Consider the following 12630-nt stretch of genomic DNA (forward strand, 5'->3'; position numbering starts at 1 on the left):
CTTTTTATGTGTGTTTTTGGCTTCATTACTAGCTTTTTCTTTTGTTTTCTTCTTAGATCTCAAGGGTTACAAGTCTAGTCTCTTAAATATATACTATGTATATATATACATATATATATAGGGGTTACTCTAATAGAAACCAAATTTAGAATAGAAACAAATAACCAAATATTTGTTTTAAAAGTTATTTCGAAATATAACACATATGGTATGCAAATCGATCGTTGAGAGATGGAGAAAAATACAGTGAAGTCGGACTTAAAAAACAATTTACCATTTGACGAGAAAAAATAAATTAAAAATGGATGAGAAAAGGTAAGATTGTGTATCGGATGGTGCAGATTAGTTGGGTGTTGTGATTTTAGGAGGGCCATTAGATTAGATTGATATAATGGCTTAGATTGGTTTCCAGTTTTCATTTTAATTTTTGTTTCAATTTGATCATGTGCATATATATATATAGATAGATAGATATACACACACATATTTATATAGTGTGTGTAGTGTTCTTTTTGTTTATATTTATTGTTACATATATATTTGTGTTTACTCGCATTTGTTACATAAATACGCTTGTTTTTGAAGTTTATTCGTGTAGTGCATTTGGGAAAACTTTCAAGTCATTTAAAAGAAGCATTTAAAATATTATGCAAACTTATTTAAAGTCCTTTAGTTTCAAAGTTGTGTTTTTGAACTATAAAGGCCATTTTAACGATCTTATAATGTGCTATTTCACTACGCCATAGATGGCCTATCTGAACATTTGAGAGGGGTGTTACTTTAGATTATGTTACTATAAATGTGAAATTTTCACCCTATCACAAAATATACACTATGAGCGTTACTAAAGCTATAGTACTGTGTTGCCATAGGGCACTGAGGTGTTAGGTAGAGGGAACATGATATCATGTGTTGTTATAGACTAAGAATAAAAGAAAATTTAAATTTTAACTAAAAATAAAATTTATTTTTTAAAATATTTGATTTCGATAAAATGATTCATTGATTTGTCCCGGAAAGTAAGATTATATCAAATAATTTATTTATTTACATTTTATAACCATCAAAAAAGTTCATTTAAATTTAAAATTAAAAAAATAAATTTTAATAGTTAGTTTATAAATCTAATATATTTTATTAAAATGAGTGAAATATCTATTTATAGGAAAATATCTCAAAGCGAGTAATAGTTTTAATTTTTTATAAATAGTTAAATTAATTGTCTTGTTAAATAATATATAACTAGCTCTATAGCCCGTGCAATGCACGGGCATGTTCTCTAATGCGTGAATTGATGTTATTTTGATTGTAATTATCGACGATATATTCATGTTGTTTCATGATGGATCGATTAACTAAATATCTCTCTTTATGGAATTGAGATCGATGTCGTGCTTAACGTGTTTTTTCTCAAAATGAATTAAATATGCGGTAATGAAATCGAAATATACGATTAAAATATTATACAAATGACAACACACATATCTCATGAAAATAATTACAAAGAATGAATATTACGAAGTTGATTAAAGAGTTATTATATTTGTTTACATGGTACAATTAGTGATACAAAATACAATGAATATGATGTAATTCTTACTTTCCATATTAGAAAATGTAATGATTGGATATGAAAGCTGACATATTAAATATAATATTGTACAATTGATAATATAAATATATTTTTCAATATACATCATTTTTAATGATAAATATATTAATAGATAGGTCAGTAATCAATGGTTATGGAAATTGAAAAATGGACTACATCGGTTGAACTACCGTAAAAAATCGAGAATTTATCGTAATGCTAAATCGAAATAATGTCGAAAATATTTTTATATTCTTTTTAAAATATATAAGTAATATAATTATATTTGAGATGTGTAAAATTGTGTTTGTACATCCATACTAAGTTATAACATTATTTTGTGTGCATTATTAATTAAAATAATAAGAGTCTTAATCATCTTTACGCATCTCTCTTCTTCTTCCCTTATCTTTTCAGTTTCTATTCGGCAGCCGTCTAATTTCTTCATTGAAAATCGTCATTCTTCACCAACTCAGTGCTGAGTATATATCTTCTTCCTTTTCTTCTCTTCATAGCCTCAAATTGTGTGTTTGATTTGTCAAATTTTGACCGGAAAATTGCCGATTTTGATCGAAAATGGCAAAAATGTTGTATGCTCCGATTTTGCTCTATAATATTGTTTGGTTGCCTTCTAGCAATTTATCGGCGAAACTATCGATTTGCAGTAATCTTATAACTCTTTTACTTATACCTCTGAAAATTTTTTAAATTGGTTAATGTTAAAAAAAATGATTCACCTTACCATTGTAAATATTAATGTAATCGTAATGAACTTGATATTTTAATATTTTATTATATATATTCAAAATCTTCAAAGCAGTCTTAGTTTATATTCGATTTGACCATATAATAAGAATCTCAACTTTATTATAAACCCCCTCATAACCCACTATTTTATTCATATACAAAGAAAATATCTATTATATTTCTTGGGTTTAATACTTGATACACTAACATTGTCATTTTCAGACTAGCTAACATAATAAATTTATTTACCGAAAATAATTTTTTTTATATAAAGTCTTCAAAAAAAATAAGAATTTAGTATATATACATGCAAATATTATTAAATTTTAGATATCTAATTATAGGTTATTAATATTCAATTAAAAATGGTAACATATATAACATTATTAATAATAATGAGTAAAGTGTAATTAATATATGTTATTAAATATGACAATTATTTATATTTATTAATAAGGAGTAATAATGACCTAAGTGTAGTTAATATATGGTATTAAATTTGACAATTATTTATATTTATTATTGAGGGGTAAATTAGTAATTTGGAATAAATTGTCTCACCTAACCCCTATTTGTTCTATTATATATTATATATATAATAGATGTGTAAAATTTAAAATAATTAAAAAAACAAGTAAATGGTGAAAATTAAATGGGTTGGCCCTGTGAAATCTTGTTTGGGCTTGGGTGGCCAAAGAATTAAAATTTTTAACAAAGCGGGTATTGATAAAAAAAAATTCCCCCCTGCTCGATTCTCCCCTCTGGGCGACTGTGAAAGAGGGATAATTAGGGTTTGAAGCGACAGATTTGTGTTTCAAGCGGCAGGTTCGATTGGGTTGGACCACAACAGTTCGAAAAAGATTTGGGTTGAAGCTCTCCATCAATTTCAAGCTATAATGGGTTTGATTTTGAGGTATAAATTCTCTTCCCTATTCGAATTAAAGTGGATGGGTGTAAGGTTTTATGTATGTTTGAGTTAATTTGTTGGAGTTATTTTGTATTTATTTTATTTGGGTTGAAGATCTGTGGTTTTGATGTAAAAATTAGGTTAATTTGGCCTAATGGTTGTCCAAAGAGATGTTTACATAGAATGAAGGAAGTAAACGATTTGGTTTTCGAAGTGCCGTTTTATATCTTTTATAATTCATTTATATTTTTTGTTCTGATGTCATGTAATGAAGGGAAGCATGGGATTTGGCTGCTGAAATGGTAGTATGTAGCTTGTATACCGAGTTAACATCATGTAACTGCTTGTTTGCGTCATCATGGCAATAATATGTTGACAAGATTGTGTGGCTATATATGCCCTGGCTTGAGAGTACAGTGAAACTAATACTACAATGATACTTGCAGGATGATGAGAACGCACTGCTGCAACAGGCATTTGCAATGTCAATGGATGACCCTGCAGCTACTGCTGTTATGAGAGACACGGGCATGTCAGAGGCTGCTGCTGATGATCAAGACTTGGCACTTGGTAAGTTTTTTGTTCGGGAGTCATTTGTATACGAGTTCATAAAATGACGATCCTAAATTGTTTGGATTTGATTTTACTTGAAAGAATATCAAAAATGATAAACATGTCAATGTACTCTATTATGATACTATTTAAAGTACACGTTTATGATACTGTTTTGGGATATTATAAAATGATCATGTCTTCTATTATGACATTCTGTTTATATGTCTATCTTATCTGCACTGGCATCCTTTGATATATTCCTTGATAGTATATATCATATGAAATTCGAAATGTACTTCTCATTTAACTTGTGACTATGGTGTAACTGATTAAATATATCCAATATGTAGCTGTTCTATGTTGTCTTGCAACTCTAATCTTTTTTAAAGAGGATGGGTGATGTAGTTGTTAAGTAAGTGATCTCTGGATAACAATATTCTTTTAATAGAGGCTATATATCCTAATTTGTTTTTTCATATCAGGTGTCTATTTTTGAAAGAGTTCAGGCTACTTTTCCTATGTACACACTTGCATACTATAGTAGTAAGACTCTTCTCTAATGGTTACATTGAATGCAATAGGTTTGTTGCGTTCTAGTTCGAGCTTCCGTCAAGCATGGGGTTTTAAATGTCCATATAATTTTACTTTTTTTATTGTTATGTAGGTTCCAGTTTTTATTGGGGTACCTCTGTATGAAGCATATAGCCTGTATACTGGACGACCGGTGATTGCATCGAAGGGAGTGTCAGGTGAGTTCAAATGTCTTGCAGGCGCTGCTAAGTACAGTCATTTAACTACTGGTTTGTGGATCACAGCCAGTTCTTGGTTCTTGGAATGTCAAAAAAGGTGTGTTATTGAGCCCCTCTCATCAAGGTGATGAGCTTATCTGGGCTGGAGCTTTTTCTTAACAGGTGGCACTGAAAACACATAGTATTCTGCATTCTTATAGTCATCTTTTATCTTTAATAAAATTGATTTTTAAGTCGATTTTGGTGAGCTTGCTTAGCGCATGTGTAGCAGTTGCTACTGCGTTTGAGGAAGAAATATTACTATTCATCAAATCCACGCCATCGCATTTCTAGCTTCAGATTGGATAACATAGTTAGTCTCACTGAGTTGCCTATCCGCTTCGATAATATTTTGGAGGTTTGATTGCATTCTCTCATCTTCACTATACAGTACTCTTGCCATTGGAAGCTTAAACTGGCAAATAAACAGCAATGGGTGTAAAGCATGTTATATTAAATGTCATGTCCATCATGTTATCTGTTTCTGTTTATGTATCCATTTAAAGGAGAAGAAAATGCTGTAAAATAATGTAATATATAGAATATAGAACCTAAAAAAAATAGCATGTAAAATATTCACATTGGAGATCATGATTAGATGGTTCGAGGTGTTTGTTAAGTCAAAATAAAACATTAGACAGCTTGTCCGTTTAGTCTGGATTCAGGATGCTGCAAGGGTTTAATATCAACGTGTTTTTTCATTTGCCTAATGTCTTGCCTAATTCGCAAAACTGGCGAGTTCACCTATTGTTATGCAGAAGGTTTTTTTTTTTTATTCACCCTTGATTTCATGCCATGCTAATGGTTTTTAAACTAATAACGAATATATCTATTTGCAGACAGAGACCCATATACAAATGCCATACAAAAGGCCAAGGAGGTAGCTTGGTATATCCTTGTTATACCCAGGTTACTCTCTTTATGTTATTTTCTCTACTGAATCATCTCTTTGATTACACTCATGGGGAAGGTAACTTATGTTTATATGTATTGTGATCTGTGATCAATAGAGTACATTTTGCAGGAATTTCAATCTCTAATATGTAGTTATGCAAATCAATCAATATTAATCATGACTTATACCAATCAAGGCTCGTGAATTCTAGTAAAACTGCTACTCTGTTAGTAGTTGTGTAAAAGCCAGTACAAGTAGTTTCTACTAATTTAGCAAATTCAGGACCAGTATGCTATGATTAGCAGACGAGTTATTACAACACCTTGATTGCTGTAATTTGTAAACCAGTATTCAGTAAATACATGTTACTTCTGATCTGTAATATTAGAATCACGAGTATGTATTTGCTAAGTAACTTTTTGGCGTATGTGCAGGGGATGTTGGCTTCCGGAATGATGTTCACATTTATTGCATGGTGTATACGCATGAGGGGTCCTCTATTTGTATCTATTTTGAACCCTCTGATGCTTGTACTTATGGTTATAGCTGGATCATTGGTACTCAATGAGCATTTACATCTGGGAAGGTACCTGCAATCTTGTGAAAAAACATGTTTAGGAACTTCAGTTAGTATAACTGATTGGTTGGTTTGATATAAATATATTGATTTTCTTTCAATATCATTGTCGTAGTGTGCTTGGAGCATTAACAATAGTTTGTGGATTATACGCTGTGCTTTGGGGAGAAGGGAAGGAAATAAAGAGGATTGCACAGTTAATGCCTGAAGTAAGCTCTAGAGATACAGCCAAACCTATAGATATTGTTATAATTTCATCATCGGGAGCATCAGAAAACCAGAAGAATGTTGTTCGTGACAACAATAACACGAGTGAGGCCTCTACGATCCATTCTCCAGCAAACAGCAATGAAATGAATTAGGTTACTCCCAAGGAATCAGATGAAATTGGGATAACGAAGGAAGAAGATACTAAATATAATGAGGTTACATTATAATGACATGAAGTTGTTGGAGGTATTAAGGCCAACAGTCTAGCTATTTTGACAGATGCGGCTCATTTGTTGCTGCTTTTGCAATTTATTGTTCTCACTGTGGGCATTGGGATGGGAAGCTACACCTCGTTAGTCTAGCTATTATAATGTAGATTTTATAGAGTTTGATTCATTTTTGTACTAATTCAAAAGTTCATATTTATTAATGTAAATTTATTAATGTAAACTGAGTGTTATTATAATTATTTTTAAAATATTTTCATTTATATTTTGGATTTAAATTTTTGTCTATCTATTATTAAATTTGTGAAAAATAATGGGAAAACCTACAATATTGAATATATTTTTTTTTAAAAAAATTATGTGGGCCCCACATGTGGGGCCCACCTATGTGGCCCCCCATTCTGGAAAATATTCTAAAAATCTTTTGCAACATAATAAGTATGATATTATAGAGTCCAAAAGATGTTAGCTATTGAGATCTATAATAACAAAGAATGGTATTGCAGTAGAGTAGGTGCTATGTTGCTGTAGATAACTATACTAACTAGCTACGAGTTAACATAATTTTGATGTTGTTTTAGCCCTTTTTGGGTCTTTAGCGATATTTTTTCGGGTCTATAGCAACATAGTTTGGGTGTTACTTAAAGTAATCTATGGCATAGTGTATAACGACTAGTGTATATTATTTATTTTTAATATTTTCAAAGTGTAACGAAGGTATAAATAATTAAATAAAAATGTGTGTACTGATTTTTAGCAGCAGTGTGTGGATATATACTAATTATCTGTGATATGTTGAGATAGGGTATGGATTTTTGAGATTTATTATCGAGATATGTGGTTTTGTTGTGCTTGTAAAAGCGATTTTATTACAGTTTAAATTTCATAAATATTTGGATTATCTTTAAAATTTGTTTTATAATTTTATAATTTCAATAATTGTTTTTAGGACTTTATAAAATTGAGAAATTAATATTTCATTAATTATTTATCTTTAAATAATTTTTCGAGTGTGTTTATGTCTAAATTCCAAATTTAATTCCATAAATCTTCAAAAATTATGAAACTAATATTTTATTAAGTTCATATTATTCTGAGAATTTTAAAATTATTTTGGAAATTTTCGAGATTCATTTTACCCGTGCGTTGCGTCGTTTAATGGTTAAAAAGCGGGTATAAATTGTGTTTTAAACATCATTTTAAAATTTCGCTAATTATATTTTTAATTACTTTGTGATATTTCTGACCTTTTCAGATTAGTTGGGATTTATTTTGATACGTTTTCAATTATACTTTGTTCGTTAAAAATATGAAGTCGGGATTAAAATTGGGTCCCGGGAATTCAGGGACACGTGTTAATAAATTAACACGTATCCTGTTTTTGCAGGACACGTGTGGCTGTCATATTATTTCCTAAACATCAATCTCTCTTTGCTCTCGGCTGTATCTCTCGATTCCTCTCGATTCTCCCTCTCCCTGCTTCGTTTCTTCGATTGTTTCTCCTCCCTCCTGTTTCTTATTCGTCTCTGTTCCTTTATTTTTCTACCGTTTCCGGTGAGTTTCCCGCCGCTGTTCTTGTTTCTTTTCCGATTGGTGCTCGGTTCTGTGCTTAATTGATTGTGAGTATATATATATACATATATATATGCATGTAGTCAGTTGAGTATGGATGCCTAGTTCCTTGTTTCTCTTCTTTGTTGTTGTTGCCGGTTCCTCCGTTTCCGGTTGCCGCCGGTTTCATCCGGTGAGGCGACCCGCCTGTGTTGTGTTTTTGTTGCACGTGTTGTGCGTGCGTGTAGCTGTGTTTTGGATTATTTGTTGCCCGTTGTCTGATTCCAGTTAATTCGAATTAATTTTTATTAATTTATCAATTGATTTTCTGCAGGAATTAATTATGACTAAATATTCGTGATGTTATAATTCTTGAGGGAAAATTGTTTTGTAATCTGTGAAATTTTCGCGTTGGAATTCGAGTAATCGAGTACCCCGAGAATTTTATCGCCGTACCGCGATGACTCGTCACGAGCGGACGGTGGATGGTGATGACGTTGTTCTGAGTCCTACATTTTATAAACAAATAAATTGTATTTTGGGAATTTTACAGAAATAATCATGAGATTGTGGAATTGATATTGTGACGAGATTGTGAATTGTTGTGATTGTTGACGTCGATTGTAATCGACGGGTAGGCTTATAAACAAAGTAGTTGCTGCCAAAATTTTCTAAAAATATATTTTAAAACGTACTTATTTATATTATACGTGTTACCCTAATTGTGTTCGGATTATGTGATTACGTGATTATGTGTATAATAGCTATACGAGTCAGGTTATCGGATTGGGTTATTAGGATTTGAGGATATCAAGCATGTCGGTATAACTGATTAGGGTACTCTGTATTTGTAGATCCCAGTCGAGTTTCACCAGGGCCGAAGTCAGCGTAAAAGCTACTTTGGATTTTGTAAAGCGTTGCAAGGCAAGTACCCCTGACCATTCTTTTATGGTTCAGTATGTATGAATAGCTATTATTTTAATCTCGTAATCGAACAGAAACGTTTTAAGTTACGTATCCCGTGTAGTTATAAATCATTGTTTTAAACCTGTTTTGGGGAAAAGTAACTTCGAAAGGTACCTATCTCGAATGAAATGATTTGTGAACTAGATTTCCCATGTGTGCTGTTAAAATGAATGGTTTTGAAAATGAGATAGGTACAAGTGTTTTGGAAACTGGATAAAACGATCAGACATGGGATACATAGGGGCCAGAGTAGGCCTATTGAGGTGGCATAAGAGGCTAATTCGGTTGCACGCACCATATAACCGATTAGTCCAGCAGGTCAGAGACCTAGCTAGTCTCTGAGTTCCGGAACAGGTAAATGGGAAGGTAGTTGGAGCCGTCTGGTGTTGATAGCCTGATTAGCTGTCTTCACATATCCGTTACGTATCTTATTTGGATTTATGATTCCCGTAAGGGAATAAGTGGTTGATACAATGGTTTTATAAATGTGAATAGCATGCTAAAATTGGACTCTAGTACTTACACAACACACTACTACATTGTTTTATCAAAAGCATGCTAGACAGTGATATCCAGTTATCTCAGTTTTTCATTATATAATGTTGTTGACATGATTATAGCTCTGTTCCTATTATTGTTTACGTTACTGTTTTTATCCTGTTATTCATATGTTGGTACTGCTGAGCGATTATGCTCACCCTTGCAACCTGTTATGTATATATGTCATAGATGCCTAGAAGACCAGTCAGACAGACCCGTGTTCCCGCCCCTTCAGGACCTGACTCCTCTGAGGTAGTGTTTATCAGGCCACGTGTGGTCTGATGAGTTGCTGAATAAAGTTAGAGTGTGTTAGATGTTGAATAAATGGTTTGTAATAATGTGAACCTGAATCATACTTGAACCTGGATCATCTTGGTTTGGGGTCAAGTTAGCATATATTAATAATAATCTTGTTGTTTATATTTTGGTATTTGTGTTGGGTGACGGCAACTCCTAACCCCGGGGTTGAGACCGTCATATTTGGTATCAGAGCTACAGGTTCAAGTCCCTGATCCAGGTTAGGGATTGTGTCGAATAGGCGTTAAAGTGAGTCTTAAGGTGTGAGTCAACAACTCATATAGAGGAGCAAACCTTTAGAGTCAGTCGAGGGTTCCGACGGCGTTACCCTGGAATCTATTAAATGTTTTGTTAGAATTGCCTTGACCCGGTTGAGTCTTTCCTGTATATCTATTATGTTGGCAGTGGCCTATTGTGATTTCGAGTTCTCCATCTCGGGAGAATCCCTCTGACCCGGATAGCTCAGATTCTGAGAGGACCCTAGATGTTGTTGTTGAGGAAACCCCTATGCCTCCTCCACCAGTTCCTTCCTTTGTGCCGAGAGACATCCCTGGACCTAGTACTCGTCTCCGCTGGGTACGTAGGTCTGTGTCTGCCGTTAGGGATTTTCCTCCTGGCTGTGGTCCCAGTTCCTCCTCGTCGAGACCTCCAGTACCTTCTGTGGCCCCTAGTGGTACTTCTTCACCGATCCCTTACCATGTTCACCGAGCGGTGAATACCTCTTTTATCAAAGAGCAGAGTCCGGGTTTGGCTGCCCAGCTCGATCAGATACCTGTTGCACCTTTCCAGGGCATCCCTGCCCCTTCCCCTGAGGTGCAGGCCCGTGTGCGATCATTGACCCAGATGGTTGTTGAGAGGGCTAGATCCATTGACCGTTTCATTAGCTCAGAGTTCAGGGTTGTGCAGTATCAGGACCTAGTGAACTGGCTAGTGTTTGAGCTAGTTTCCATCGGTGGAAATGGTAGTGATTAGACCAGGATTGCAGTAGAGAGATACAGAGCTCAGAGTTGGCTTCTAGGAGTTCTGTAGTTGTTTTCTTTGTATATGTACATTATGTTGTGATAGTCTGTAGTAGGCGGAGGCTGCTATAACATCCAGTTTTGATGTGTATTTGGATGGTTTCCTTTCAGTTGGATTTCAGTTGTACTAGTTGGATTCCTGTTGGTTATTGTATTGTAGCTGCTTTATTTCATTGTTCAGTTTTATATATATTTGTGCGTTGCTATTATTGTTGTTACTATTATTGTTGCTTTTGTTGCTGGCATTTTTAGATTATGATCATTCACTCAGGATGGATCCAATTAAACTGGGGATGAGGATATTGTCTTAGTGGCAACGCTCTCCTTAAGCATAAATATAAACTGCTTGGAGCAATCCATTTTCTTATATATGACTGTTATGTTTCAGGAGATGCCACTAAAGAGGAACTCTCAACCCAATAACGGATCTGTTGGGGATCCTTCCATGAGTGAATTGATGAACTTGTTGCGTCAGCAGTCTACACAGCTGGCCCAACAACAACAACAATTCCAGCAGCAACAACAACAATTGCAGCAACAACAACAGCAAGAGCAGCTCATACAACAACAACATCAGCAAATCCAACAGCAGCAACTGCAAATCCAGCAGCAGCATGAGATGAGGGGGACAAATCAGGGTCTTAGTTTTAAGTCTTTCCAGGCAGTGAAGCCCCTATAGTTTAAAGAAGGGGTAGATCCTGTTGCTTCCAGGATATGGTTAAAGGAGATGGAAAAGGCGTTTGCGCTCACCAAGGTGAGTGAGGATTTAAAGACGGATTATGCTAGTTATTTTCTGAAGAATGATTCAAATTATTGGTGGGAATCTACGCGAGCCCTAGAAGGAGAAGGTCATGTTCCATGGGCCAGATTCAGAGCTGTTTTTGAAGAAATACTTTCCGCACTGTGTCCAGAATCAGATGGAGATGGAATTTTTGGAATTGAAACAAGGAGATAGGAGTGTTACGGAATATGAAGCGAAGTTTACAGAGTTGGCCTGTATAGCACCGGAATATGTGAGTTCGGAAGCTTAACGAGTGAAGCGGTTTCAACAAGGGTTGAATCCATAAATAAGAAGTGGAGTTGTAGCTTTACAACTCAAAACATATACTTTGGTAGTCCAGGCTGCCTTAGTGATAGAAAGTGATCAGAGGTTGGCTTCCAAGGAGCAGGGTGAGAAGAAAAGGAAGTTGGAAAGTGGACCGGTTAGGTCAGTATCAGGAATAACAAGTCGGAAGTTCCAGCGTTGGTTTGGAAAGAATAAGAATAAGAAGTTTAAGAGGCAGAATTTCCCCCAGGCTAGACCCAGTACTACTTCAGTTAACTCTACCCCGACAAGGGTTAGTAAGCCAGTGGTTGATTGTAAGACATGTGGGAGGAAGCACAGTGGACAGTGCCGAGAAAATATCAACTATTTTAAGTTTGGCTATAAGGGTCATTATTCCACGGAGTGTAAGTCTGAGACTCAAGGAGTAACTTGTTTTAGTTGCGGCAAAGTGGGACATATAGCTAGGAATTGCAAGTCGGTGACCCAAGGTAATGTTGGAAGGAGCGTGTCCCAAGGACCAGCAACCATTACCGCTAGAGCTAGGATCTTTAAGATGACCAAGAAATCTCCAGCTCATGATGCCGATGTGGTTGCAGGTACACTTTCTCTTAATTCCGTACCTGTTAACGTTTTGTTCGATTCGGGAGCGTCCAAATCTTTTAAATCTGTGAATTGTGTGAATAAAATGCAATTTATGTTGGAAGACTTAGAGGAA

At 34.5% G+C, this 12630-nt stretch overlaps 1 protein-coding gene across 8 annotated transcripts; it reads left to right on the forward strand.

Annotated features, from left to right (window-relative positions):
- Window positions 1–3032: 3032 nt before the first annotated feature.
- LOC141707989 (WAT1-related protein At1g25270-like) lies at window positions 3033–6760 on the forward strand. 8 transcript variants are annotated; one of them, XM_074511452.1, is made up of 8 exons: window positions 3037–3251; window positions 3692–3815; window positions 4283–4381; window positions 4465–4549; window positions 4616–5349; window positions 5428–5497; window positions 5918–6069; window positions 6176–6760. In XM_074511452.1, exons 5-8 carry the CDS (start codon window positions 5255–5257, stop codon window positions 6420–6422), a joined length of 564 nt encoding a protein of 187 aa, XP_074367553.1. In that variant the 5' UTR covers window positions 3037–3251; window positions 3692–3815; window positions 4283–4381; window positions 4465–4549; window positions 4616–5254; the 3' UTR covers window positions 6423–6760. The 8 variants fall into 8 exon arrangements, 6 of the variants coding, with proteins under 6 accessions (XP_074367553.1, XP_074367552.1, XP_074367551.1 ...); XM_074511451.1 differs by having other exon boundaries at window positions 4283–4343; XM_074511450.1 differs by lacking the exon at window positions 4283–4381.
- The last annotated feature ends 5870 nt before the right edge of the window (window positions 6761–12630 follow it).

Source organism: Apium graveolens, chromosome 2, assembly GCF_009905375.1.
Source record: "Apium graveolens cultivar Ventura chromosome 2, ASM990537v1, whole genome shotgun sequence".
In the NCBI taxonomy this organism is placed as follows: domain Eukaryota; kingdom Viridiplantae; phylum Streptophyta; class Magnoliopsida; order Apiales; family Apiaceae; genus Apium; species Apium graveolens.

Excerpts from the sequence above, each read along its gene's own strand:
- LOC141707989 (XM_074511452.1), top strand. The coding sequence starts at position 5,255 with ATGCTGCAAGGGTTTAATATCAACGTGTTTTTTCATTTGCCTAATGTC. Across the intron at positions 5,350-5,427 it reads CACCTATTGTTATGCAGAAG|ACAGAGACCCATATACAAAT; the intron begins GTTTTTTTTTTT and ends ATCTATTTGCAG. Across the intron at positions 5,498-5,917 it reads TATATCCTTGTTATACCCAG|GGGATGTTGGCTTCCGGAAT; the intron begins GTTACTCTCTTT and ends GCGTATGTGCAG.